Source organism: Bombina bombina, chromosome 5 (assembly GCF_027579735.1).
Source record: "Bombina bombina isolate aBomBom1 chromosome 5, aBomBom1.pri, whole genome shotgun sequence".
NCBI classification, from domain to species: domain Eukaryota; kingdom Metazoa; phylum Chordata; class Amphibia; order Anura; family Bombinatoridae; genus Bombina; species Bombina bombina.
This window is the reverse complement of record NC_069503.1, coordinates 62,770,173-62,783,674: the sequence shown is the minus strand read 5'-3', so window position 1 is coordinate 62,783,674 and position 13,502 is coordinate 62,770,173. Positions and strand designations below refer to the sequence as shown.

Below are 13,502 nucleotides of genomic sequence, written 5' to 3'. Positions count from 1 at the left end.
TTAACCAAATTCTCTAATGTGTCCAATCAGCCATCCTTTCAGCAGGAACAGGATAAGAAGAGAGATTTTTGGTGTTCCAGTTTTGATGCCCCAATTCAATAGGAAGGGGGTTATCAAATGTAATTCAAAGGCTATTGGTAGTGTCCTTCTTAGACAGAGACAAGGCTGAAGCCTAGTCTATAGCTTCAATAACAGCTAGGAGAATATTCCAATGATAAAATGTCACCACATCATATGCTTTGCATACTGTGACATTCCTCCATCATATATTAAGATTAAAGTATAAATGTCACAATTTGATCACGATAATGTAATAGTGAGAGCATCATGGAAACTGAAATATGTTGGTAGTATGTGAACAGTAAAATTGTCAATACCTTTGATATATACATGGTCAATTAATGTTCCACTCTCAGTAGTTCTTTGTGTAACACGTTGCTTAAATCCATGGTGTTCCATTATTTTTTGTACTGAAGAAGATATGAATATGTTTTCATTGAAATCTCCTATAATCATTTTGCCACCTGAGTCATTGTCAATTTGTCTTATCAGATGTTCAACATTTTTTTTAAACATGTCAAGTTTGTAGCTCTGAGGTCTGTATAAAACTGCTACAGTCAACCTCTCATTCTCAATTTCAAATACTAAACATTCTAAATTGTGAATAGCTAGATTTAAAATGTTGAACCTTGTATTATTTCTGAAATATACCCCAACTCCACCATGACACTGTTTTTTCAACTTTGCAAACATTTCATTGCTAGTATCATAACAGTGAAACCTTGATTTGTGATGAAATGTATAGCCATTGATTTTTGGTTCATGTTCCGGCCAGTTGGATGTTAACCAGGTTTCAGTTAGACAAACAAAGTCAGCATTCATAATCCTTCTATCTGACTCCAGATCCATAATATGTGCTTGAAGACCCTGAACATTTTGCATTACAATTGTGCATGAAAAAGGTTTATTAACAGCTGGAGTAATAAACTGTGGCATCATTGCTAAGGCTGCTTCTACCTTTGGATTGCAATAAATGGATGACTCTTTAAAATCTTTTATTGTGAGACCACTTAATGTTGTTACACGACTTAATGCTACATATGCTTGTCCTGGAGCAAAGATTCTATCAAGTGATACAACAGCTTTTTCAACTGTCAGTCCTTGAACTTTATGTACGGTACATGCCCACGCTAATCTTAATGGGAACTGTCGTCTGACACCACCACTGTTTGTCACTTGATCTTCCTCTGGTTTTATAGGTGTACTGTTATCTGTTATTTCTGCAGTTTTGGTGCTTCTGCCACGTAATTTGTGTCCAACTTTCGGATTATCAACAAGTACATAAATCACAAAAGGAAAACATTCCCCTGGCCTAAAGTATATTTTAGAAACTGTTCCAAAAACACCATTTACTAATCCATCTGCAACATCTGACACAAGCACCTTCAGATAAATTAATTATTCTTGGTAAACATGTATTAAACACTTTCTGATGATGACCTTTTTTTTTTTTTCTAATTGTCCAGTTTTTGGATTTCTAGAAAAGTCTTCTGATAGGGTCCTGGCATATTGAATGTAGCATTTTTATATTATGTGTGTCAACTTCTTCATTGGTTGCACATAAATCTCATGAGACTCCTCTCCAGTTTCACAACTTGTAAGAATATTAATATCATTTTCATTCAGTGCATCACACTTTTTTATGGATTCTTAGTCTATTGAGTAACTCTGCAAACTCTGTATCCTTTTGCCTTACAATTTCAGTCAGTTGTGCAACACACTAATAATCATTCCACAGATTGATTCCCCTTGTGTCATTATATAATGGTGCTCCTTTCACTGGTGGTAGTTGATAAAAATCCCCAACTGCAATTATGCTCACCTTTCCAAATAACGAATGGTCACCAGTTTGCTTAATTTGTCTTAATCTTCCATGGATATAAGCGAGCATTTTGTTGTCTACCATAGATATTTCATCAATAATTAAAAGCTGTAGGTGTCCTAATGTACAGCGCAGACTGTTTATCTTTTCTTCACCAAGTGGTTGATAGGGCAATTTTGCATCTGTTCCTATTGCAAATGTACTGTGAATGGTTGCAGCACCAATATTGTATGCTGCTACCCCTGTTGGAGCTGTTAGTATAACACAAACATCATCAGGGTTTGGAGCTGCACGTGACAGAATTCTTGCTGCTTCATAATACAATGCTTTTATTAAATGACTTTTCCCAGTCCCAGCTCCACCAGTAACAAACAAATGCAATGGTTCTGGATTTTCTCCAAGTGATTTACTTAAACACCAGTGACGGACTTTGTAGAATATCTCAATTTGTTTATCATCTAAAGACCTCAGCAGAATCAAAGCATCTTCTCTAGACAATATATTCTGCCATTTATCACTACGAGAAGCAACAAGATTGTCTTTTAAAAGCAAATCAGGAATGTTTTCTTCATTATCTGATTTATCAAGTTCATTGTTAGTGTCTATTGATTCAATGCATTCTAGCCTTTCTAACTCTTTTTCAGGACATATTTCAGCCCATGGGGGGTAGTTATCAAGCTGTCAACCTCAAATACGCTGGAATTCCGCAGCGTATTTGTGGCGAGGCTGATTCGCCTTAGTTATCAAAGGCTAGAGACCGGCAAAAGTAGAATTTTGTGACGTAAGCTTCGATCTGCCGGACTCAGTCCGACACAGATCAATTCTTACGTCACTCCAGATGTTCTGCACACAAGTTCGGCACAATCTGACTACTTTTGCTAGTTATCAAAAAACTAGCAGGTACGCTCGGCACTTTTCCGGCCCAGCGTACCTGGTTTTCAATCCGCTGCCCTGGAGGCTTCGGATCCCATAGGAATCAATGGGAGTCTGACCATAGCGAAAGTTCATGTTCGCTGCTGCCAGACATCCCATTGATTCCTATGGGAGCTGTCTACACCTAACACCCTAACATGTACCCCGAGTCTAAACACCCCTAATCTGCCCCCCCCTACACCGCCACAACTAAATAAATGTATTACCCCCTAAACCGCCGCTCCCGGAGCCCACCGCCACTATAATAAACATGTTAACCCCTAAACCGCCGCTCCCTGACCCCGCTGCAACTATAATATATGTATTAACCCCTAAACCGCCGCTCCCAGACCCCGCCGGCACCTACATGATACCTATTAACCCCTATCCTGCCCCCCCTATACCGCCGCCCTCTATAATAAAGTTATTAACCCCTATCCTGCCCCCCCATACCGCCGCCCTCTATAATAAAGTTATTAACCCCTATCCTGCCGATCCCGGACCTCGCCGCAACTAAATAAATAGTTTAACCCCTAAACTGCCGCTCCCGGACCCCGCCACAACCTATATTAAACTTATTAACCCCTAATCTGCCCCCCCTACACCTATAATACATTTATTAACCCCTATCCTGCCCACCTACACCTCCACCACTGTAATCAAATTATTAACCCCTAAACCTAAGTCTAACCCTAACACCCCCAAACTTAAATCTTAATTAAATAAATCTAAATAATATTTTTATTATTAACTAAATTAATCCTATTTAAAACTAAATACTTACCTTTAAAATAAACCCTAATATAGCTACAATATAAATAATAATTATATTGTAGCTATCTTAGGATTTATTTTTATTTTACAGGCAAATTTCAATTTATTTTAACTAGGTACAATAGCTATTAAACAGTTATTAACTATTTAATAGCTACCTAGCTAAAATAAAGAGAAATTTACCTGTAAAATAAATCCTAACCTAAGTTACAATTACACCTAACACTACACTATACTTTAATAAATTATTTCTATTTAAAACTAAATACTTACCTGTAAAATAAACCCTAACGGCTAGATTTAGAGTTTTGTCGGTAACGACCCGCGTAGCTAACGCTGGCTTTTTCCCCCCTGCACCTTTTAAATACCGCTGGTATTTAGAGTTCACAGAAGGGCTGCGTTAGGCTCCAAAAAGGGAGCGTATAGCATAATTTACCGCCACTGCAACTCTAAATACCAGCGGTACTTACGGACGCGGCCAGCTTCAAAAACGTGCTCGTGCACGATTCCCCCATAGGAAACAATGGGGCAGTTTGAGCTGAAAAAAAACCTAACACCTGCAAAAAAGCAGCGTTCAGCTCCTAACGCAGCCCCATTTTTTCGTATGGGGAAACATTTTCTAACTCTGCACCTAACACTCTAACATGTACCCCGAGCCTAAACACCCCTAACCTTACACTTATTAACCCCTAATCTGGCGCCCCTGCTATCGCTGACCCCAGCATATTTTTTTAACCCCTAATCTGCCGCTCCGTACACCGCCTCTACCTACATTATACCTATGTACCCCTAATCTGCTGCCCCTAACACCGCCGACCCCTATATTTTATTTATTAACCCCTAATCATCCGCCCCCAACGTCGCCTCCACCTACCTACAATTATTAACCCCTAATCTGCCGACCGGACCTCGCCGCTACTCTAATAAATGTATTAACCCCTAAAGTTAAGTCTAACCCTAACACCCCCCTAAGTTAAATATAATTTAAATCTAACTAAATAAATTAACTCTTATTAAATAAATTATTCCTATTTAAAGCTAAATACTTACCTGTAAAATAAATCCTAATATAGCTACAATATAAATTATAATTATATTGTAGCTATTTTAGGATTAATATTTATTTTACAGGCAACTTTGTATTTATTTTAACCATGTACAATAGCTATTAAATAGTTAAGAACTATTTAATAGCTACCTAGTTAAAATAATTACAAAATTACCTGTAAAATAAATCCTAACCTAAGTTACAATTAAACCTAACACTACACTATCAATAAATTAATTAAATACAATACTTACAAATAAATACAATTAAATAAATTAACTAAAGTACAAAAAATAAAAAAGAACTAAGTTACAAAATATAAAAAAATATTTACAAACATTAGAAAAATATTACAACAATTTTAAGCTAATTACACCTACTCTAAGCCCCCTAATAAAATAACAAAGCCCCCCAAAATAAAAAAAAATGCCCTACCCTATTCTAAATTAAAAAGTTCAAAGCTCTTTTACCTTACCAGCCCTTCCTTAAAAGGGCCTTTTGCGGGGCATGCCCCAAAGAATTCAGCTCTTTTGCCTGGAAAAAAATACATACAATACCCCCCCAACATTACAACCCACCACCCACATACCCCTAATCTAACCCAAACCCTCTTAAATAAACCTAACACTAAGCCCCTGAATATCTTCCTACCTTATCTTCACCACACCGGGTATCACCGATCCATCCAGGCTCCGATGTCTTGATCCAAGCCCAAGCGGGGGCTGAAGACGTCCATCCTCCGGCTGAAGTCTTGATCCAAGCGGCGGCTGAAGAAGTCCATCTTCGGGCAGAAGTCTTCATCCTATCCGGGCAGAAGAGGAGATCCGGACCGCAATTAAGGTAGGATCAGCCAATAGAATGCAAGCTCAATCTGATTGGCTGATTGGATCAGCCAATCGGATTGAACTTGAATCTGATTGGCTGATTCCATCAGCCAATCAGAATTTTCCTACCTTAATTCCGATTGGCTGATAGAATCCTATCAGCCAATCAGAATTCGAGGGACGCCATCTTGGATGACGTCCCTTAAAGGAACCTTCATTCGGTTTTAGGACGTCAGAAGAAGAGGATGGATCCGCGCCGGAGGTCTTGAAGATGGAGCCGCTCGTCATCGGATGGAAGAAGATAGAAGATGCCGCTTGGATGAATATGTCTACCGGTCCAGATCTCCTCTTCTGCCCGGATAGGATGAACACTTCTGCCCGAAGATGGACTTCTTCAGCCGCCGCTTGGATCAAGACTTCAGCCGAGGATGGACGTCTTCAGCCCCCGCTTGGGCTTGGTGTGGTGTGGTGAAGATAAGGTAGGAAGATCTTCAGGGGCTTAGTGTTAGGTTTATTTAAGGGGGGTTTGGGTTAGATTAGGGGTATGTGGGTGGTGGGTTGTAATGTTGCGGGGGGGGTATTGTATGTTTTTTTTTCCAGGCAAAAGAGCTGAATTCTTTGGGGCATGCCCCGCAAAAGGCCCTTTTAAGGAAGGGCTGGTAAGGTAAAAAAACTAGAATAGGGTAGGGCATTTTTTTATTTTGGGGGGCTTTGTTATTTTATTAGGGGGCTTAGAGTAGGTGTAATTAGCTTAAAATTGTTGTAATATTTTTCTAATGTTTGTAAATATTTTTTTATTTTTTGTAACTTAGTTCTTTTTTATTTTTTGTACTTAAGTTAATTTATTTAATTGTATTTATTTGTATGTATTGTATTTAATTAATTTATTGATAGTGTAGTGTTAGGTTTAATTGTAGATAATTGTAGGTATTTTATTTAATTAATTTATTGATAGTGTAGTGTTAGGTTTAATTGTAACTTAAATTAGGATTTATTTTACAGGTAATTTTGTAATTATTTTAACTAGGTAGCTATTAAATAGTTCTTAACTATTTAATAGCTATTGTACCTGGTTAAAATAAATACAAAGTTTCCTGTAAAATAAATATTAATCCTAAAATAGCTACAATATAATTATAATTTATATTGTAGCTATATTAGGATTTATTTTACAGGTAAGTATTTAGCTTTAAATAGGAATAATTTATTTAATAAGAGTTAATTTATTTCGTTAGATTTAAATTATATTTAACTTAGGGGGGGTGTTAGTGTTAGGGTTAGACTTAGCTTTAGGGGTTAATACATTTATTATAGTAGCGGTGAGGTCCGGTCGGCAGATTAGGGGTTAATAATTGTAAGTAGGTGGAGGCGACTTTGGGGTGGCAGATTAGGGGTTAATAAATATTATGTAGGGGACGGCAGTGTTAGGGGCAGCAGATTAGGGGTACATAGGGATAATGTAGGTTGCGGCGGTGTGCGGTTGGCAGATTAGGGGTTAAAAAAATTTAATAGAGTGGTGGCGATGTGGGGGGACCTCGGTTTAGGGGTACATAGGTATTTTATTGGTGTTAGTGTACTTTAGAGCACAGTAGTTAAGAGCTTTATGAACCGGCGTTAGCCCAGAAAGCTCTTAACTCCTGGCTTTTTGCTGCGGGTGGAGTTTTGTCGTTAGATTTCTAACGCTCACTTCAGCCACGACTCTAAATACCGGCGTTAGAAAGATCCCATTGAAAAGATAGGATACGCAAATGGCGTAGGGGGATCTGCAGTATGGAAAAGTCGCGGCTAAAAAGTGAGCGTTAGACCCTTTCCTGACTGACTCTAAATACCAGCGGTAGCCCAAAACCAGCGTTAGGAGCCTCTAACGCTGGTTTTGACGGCTAATGCCAAACTCTAAATCTAGGCGTAAGATAGCTACAATATAATTAATAATTACATTGTAGCTATTTTAGGATTTATATTTATTTTACAGGTAACTTTGTATTTATTTTAGCTAGTTAGAATAGTTATTAAATAGTTATTAACTATTTAATAACTACCTAGCTAAAAGAAATACAAAATTACCTGTAAAATAAATCCTAACCTAAGTTACAATTAAACCTAACACTACACTATCATTAAATTAATTAAATAAATGAACTACAAATAACTACAATTAAATACAATTACATAAACTAACTAAAGTACAAAAAATAAAAAAAGCTAATTTACAAAAAATAAAAAAATAAGTTACAAACATTTAAAAAATATTACAACAATTTTAAGCTAATTACACCTAATCTAAGCCCCCTAATAAAATAACAAAGCCCCCCAAAATAGAAAAATGCCCTACCCTATTCTAAATTAAAGTTCAAAGCTCTTTTACCTTACCAGACCTTAAAAGGGCCTTTTGCGGGGCATGCCCCAAAGAATTCAGCTCTTTTGCCTGTAAAAGAAAAATACAACCCCCCCAACATTAAAACCCACCACCCACATACCCCTAATCTAACCCAAACCCCCCTTAAATAAACCTAACACTACCCCCCTGAAGATCATCCTACCTTGAGTTGTCTTCAGCCAGCCGACCCACCGATGGAACCGAAGAGGAGATCCGGAGCGGCAGAAGTGATCCTCCAAGGGGCGCTGAAGAAGTCTTCCATCCGATGAAGTCATCAACCAGGCGGCGCTGAAGAAGTCTTCAATCCGGGCGATGTCATCTTCCAAGCGGGGTCTTCAATCTTCTTTCTTCAGGATCCATGTTCATCCCGCCGACGCGGAACATCCTTTTTCCCCGACGGACTAACGACGAATGAAGGCTCCTTTAAGGGACGTCATCCAAGATGGCGTCCCTTCAATTCCGATTGACTGATAGGATTCTATCAGCCAATCGGAATTAAGGTAAGAAAAATCGGATTGGCTGATTGAATCAGCCAATCAGATTGAAGTTCAATCCGATTGGCTGATCCAATCAGCCAATCAGATTGAGCTTGCATTCTATTGGCTGTTCCAATCAGCCAATAGAATGTGAGCTCAATCTGATTGGCTGATTCAATCAGCCAATCAGATTTTTCCTACCTTAATTCCGATTGGCTGATAGAATCCTATCAGCCAATCTGAATTGAAGGGACGCCATCTTGGATGACGTCCCTTAAAGGAGCCTTCATTCGTCGTTAGTCCGTCGGGGAAGAAGGATGTTCCGCGTCGGCGGGATGAAGATGGATCCTGAAGAAAGAAGATTGAAGACCCCGCTTGGAAGATGACATCGCCCGGATGGAAGACTTCTTCAGCGCCGCTTGGAAGATGACATCGCCCGGATGGAAGACTTCTTCAGCGCCAACCTGGATGATGACTTCATCGGATGGAAGACTTCTTCAGCGCCCATTGGAGGATCACTTCTGCTGCTCCGGATCTCCTCTTCGGTTCCATCGGTGGGTCAGATGGCTGAAGACAACTCAAGGTAGGATGATCTTCAGGGGGGTAGTGTTAGGTTTATTTAAGGGGGGTTTGGGTTAGATTAGAGGTGTGTGGGTGGGGGGTTTTAATGTTGGGGGGGTTGTATTTTTCTTTTACAGGCAAAAGAGCAGTTTTCTTTGGGGCATGCCCCGCAAAAGACCCTTTTAAGGGCTGGTAAGGTAAAAGAGCTTTGAACTTTTTTAATGTAGAATAGGGTAGGGCATTTTTTTATTTTGGGGGGCTTTGTTATTTTATTAGGGGGCTTAGATTAGGTGTAATTAGCTTAAAATTGTTGTAATATTTTTTATGTTGAAAACAAAATGTATTACATTTTTAGATTACAATAAAATGACAAATTTAGACATGTACATTCAGCAAAACAGGTGGTGAGCTTTCATAATTGTCCATTATGATAATTCTTAACTTGGTTTTATGGTCTAAGTAGTCTTCTTCCAGAGTGCTCAGAATACATAGGAACTCTTTATTGCTAACCAGACATCGTGGTATGGTGCTTTGATGGCTTATAGCGAGTGGAAAAAGAAAACACTAGTTAAGAAGTAAAAAACCAGGTATTATAGTATAATATAACATAATACAGGCAACATTAACTGGTTATCCGCATACCCGCGCCCCCCAGACCATAGGGGCACAGGTGCTCGGCGGTCGGCACTCAGTCCCGGCTCTCCCCCGCATCCCCTATTGTGAGTGAGAGTTATTCTATTACTTTTCGGTGCCCCTTTGTCTATTTGCTTCGTAGTACATGATGAATGGTTCCCACTGTATAATGAATTCCTCTTTGTTGTAATATTTTTTAAATGTTTGTAACTTATTTTTTTTTATTTTTTGTAACTTAGCTTTTTTTATTTTTTGTACTTTAGTTAGTTTATTTAATTGTATTTAATTGTAGTTATTTGTAGTTAATTTATTTAATGATAGTGTAGTGTTAGGTTTAATTGTAACTTAGGTTAGGATTTATTTTACAGGTAATTTTGTATTTCTTTTAGCTAGGTAGTTATTAAATAGTTAATAACTAATTTAATAACTATTCTAACTAGCTAAAATAAATACAAAGTTACCTGTAAAATAAATATAAATCCTAAAATAGCTACAATGTAATTATTAATTACATTGTAGCTATCTTAGGGTTTATTTTACAGGTAAGTATTTAGTTTTAAATAGGAATAATTTATTTAAGTATAGTGTAGTGTTAGGTGTAATTGTAACTTAGGTTAGTTTTTATTTTACAGGTAAATTTCTCTTTATTTTAGCTAGGTAGCTATTAAATAGTTAATAACTATTTAATAGCTATTGTACCTAGTTAAAATAATTTTAAAGTTACCTGTAAAATAAAAATAAATCCTAAAATAGCTACAATATAATTATTATTTATATTGTAGCTATATTAGGGTTTATTTTAAAGGTAAGTATTTAGTTTTAAATAGGATTAACTTAGTTAATAAGAGAAATATTATTTAGATTTATTTAATTAATATTTAAGTTAGGGGGGTGCTAGGGTTAGTGTTAGACTTAGGTTTAGGGGTTAATAATTTTATTACAGTGGCGGCGGTGTAGTGGGGGGCAGGATAGGGGTTAATAAATGTATTATAGGTGGCGACGGTGTAGGGGGAGCAGATTAGGGGTTAATAAGTTTAATATAGGTTGCGGCAGGGTCCGGGAGCGGCGGTTTAGGGGTTAAACTATTTATTTAGTTGCGGCGAGGTGCGGGATCAGCAGGATAGGGGTTAATAACTTTATTATAGAGGGCGACGGTATAGGGGGGGCAGGATAGTGGTTACTAGGTATAATGTAGGTGGCGGTGGGCTCCGGGAGCGGCGGTTTAGGGGTTAATACATTTATAAGAGTTGCGGCGGGGTCTAGGAGCGGCGGTTTATGGGTTAATAAATTTATTTAAGGGGGGTGTGGGGAGCGCTAATAGTAGTAGCTGTGAGTAGGACTAATTATTGTGGTAATTATATGTATTATCTATTATGTATTATTCATGTGTATTTACAATTGTTCCTCGTGTCTATCTATCACCTAGTGATTGAAAATAGTCAACAATATTCTTTTAACACTATATTAATGTTGTCTAGTGATAACCTATGGTTTTAAACAGTGCTAATAGTGCATATATTATGCTAATAGTGCATATAATGTGTTTACAGTATATACCTTTAAGAATCTAATGTCGTTTTGTGCCTTTAAATCAATGTGCCTTTAAAATATAGTATCGTATTTTGCCTTTAAATCCCTTTATTAGACGTAAATGAATTGATTGCTCCTCTATATTTTCTCATACCAAATTGATATATCTTTCTAATGACACCAAACTAGTTTATGTTCAAAATATTTTTATATGAAATTTCACGTTATATATGCAGATACAAATAAAAATTATACAGATAAAATGTTACTAAAATAAAATCAGAATGATTCCGTTAGCCACCTATTGTTGGCATACATATAATAAAAAACACTTTGTATAAAAGTCCGTTTTTACATAAAAAGGCTACTAGAGTCTGATTAGTGATGTGGTATCAAATACTCCAGTGCACACTCTCCTTGTGTGTCTTAACTTGACTCTTAGATTATGTATACATTTGTTGCGAAAAATATGTAGTGAAGTTGTGGCCACAACTGAGTTCTTTGAATTATCTTCCGTGTCTCCAAATCTGGACAATGTAGTATTGCACTCCCCCTAACCGGACTTCTGATTGTATCTTACCTCGTTTTTCTTTGGGGTCTTGGGAAGCTGTACCCCCGATGATATACCTTAATGGAGGATCAGCGTCTCTCCGTTTGAAGTTCCCGGCGGTAATTCCAATTGTCTCAACATTGCAAACAGATCTTTTTGCACAGCTTGCCAAAAAGGAGGTGTGCCCCGAATAGGTTTCAAAAATTTGTACCCCTCATCAAATATTAAGATCTTTTCCAGACTTTTTGTGTCAGTTAGCATGTGGGATGATATTTGTTTACCACTTGCTTCAGTTGACCCTTTTCTCAAAGCAATGGATACATTTGACACAATTTGATTAACTTCTGAAACATATTGTGAATAAAATATAAAATCAGTGTTTCTAGCAAATCTACCCTCAGCATTTAGTAACCTATTTTGAAAATATCGAGCTAAAGTTATTTTCTGATCACGTTTGTCGTGAAATGTAGGCCCTCCTGTAGGAAACAGAACAGGAAATGATTTTGCTTCATTACTTATATCCATGAGTAATTTTACAGGATTACTTCCTTCAGCTGGTGCAACACACAATACGCTGTCAAAATGCTGATCAAGCACTTCTTGTGCAATATCCACAGGTTGTAAGCAAGTATCCAAAAACATCCCATGGCGGTTATTATCTTGCTGTTCCTGATCATTATTGTGCTCTACAATATCATCGGTATCTTCATAATTTATTACACAGTTGCTATCTTCATCACTGGATTGCCCAGTTTGCTCTGTAGTTCTTACCAAGGGATTTACCCACTCATGGTTGTAATGTACATCATGATACCATCTGTTGTTTTCTATGAGGTATTCTAAAGCATTTTTCACATGCTCATTGCTTACAAACTGATATTCATAATGGCCTTTGTAGGTAAGTTTCCGCTTTAATTTTACTCTGATCATCATATCATCTGCTTCACATCTTGGAAGAGCACTGGTAACCTTATCAATGCTGGATGGAACACATACAACAGGCCCATGAACTCCATGCTGGCCTCCTTTAGGAAGTGCAAGCATTTTCATGAATGGAATGTGTCTTGCAATCAGATGTTGTTCAAGGGAGTTTAAGCATTTTAATTGTGGAGGAATAGTTACTACATGCAGATTATTTGTTGCACTTTCAGATGGAGTTGTCTCTAAAAGAACGTTTCGGTTGGAAGTATAGCAAATCCATAGTGTACCTCTGGGACCTCTCCTCAGTAAACAACCAGTCCCACACAGGTTCGTGCACAAATGAAGATACGTTTCTGTAATGCACTTGTTAGCAACTAAAGCAATGTGGCTACCTTTGTCTAAATATTTTTCTCTATTGCGTTCAATTATTTGATTCTTGAATAGCTGTCGGTGGCAAACTGAACAGACATATTCCGGCCCATGAGAAATTGCATTTTTAAAGCGTTCAGTTACCATATCCATGTGTTTTTGTTCACTTTTCTTCCTCATTCTTGGGGGCCCATTTATCAAAGGGCTTGCGGACCTGATCCGATACTGCGGATCAGGTCCGCAAGACCTCGCTAAATGCGGAGATTAATATGCTCTCCGCATTTAACATTGCACCAGCAGCTCACAAGAGGTGTCAATCAACCCGATCGTATTCGATCAGGTTGATTTCCGGCGATTCCTGACCGCTGCTTCATAAGTTGTGTTTCTGGCGAGTCTGAAGACTCGCCAGAAACACGGCCCTTCAAGCTCCGTACGGAGCTTGATAAATGGGCCTGCTGTTGTTTGATTTCGTTGTTGAAGATTTTGTCTGTGTTGTTTATCTTTTCTATACTTTTCAATGTTGTATTTTTTCACTGCTTTTCTGTGATCTTCATCTTTTTTATACTTGTTAATGCTGAATTCTTGCACTGCTTTTCTGTGATCTTCATCGTTTTCATACTGGTTAATGCTGAATTCTTGCACTGC

The 13,502-nt window shown here is 37.7% G+C and overlaps 1 protein-coding gene across 1 annotated transcript; it reads right to left on the bottom strand.

Annotated features, from left to right (window-relative positions):
• Positions 1 to 300: 300 nt before the first annotated feature.
• LOC128661310 (uncharacterized) lies at positions 301 to 13,037 on the bottom strand. Its single transcript, XM_053715580.1, is given in 6 exon segments — positions 301 to 1,430; positions 1,567 to 1,620; positions 1,623 to 1,701; positions 1,703 to 2,560; positions 9,242 to 9,392; positions 11,662 to 13,037. Coding segments are annotated over 6 exon segments (3,648 nt in total).
• Between the last annotated feature and the right edge of the window lie 465 nt (positions 13,038 to 13,502).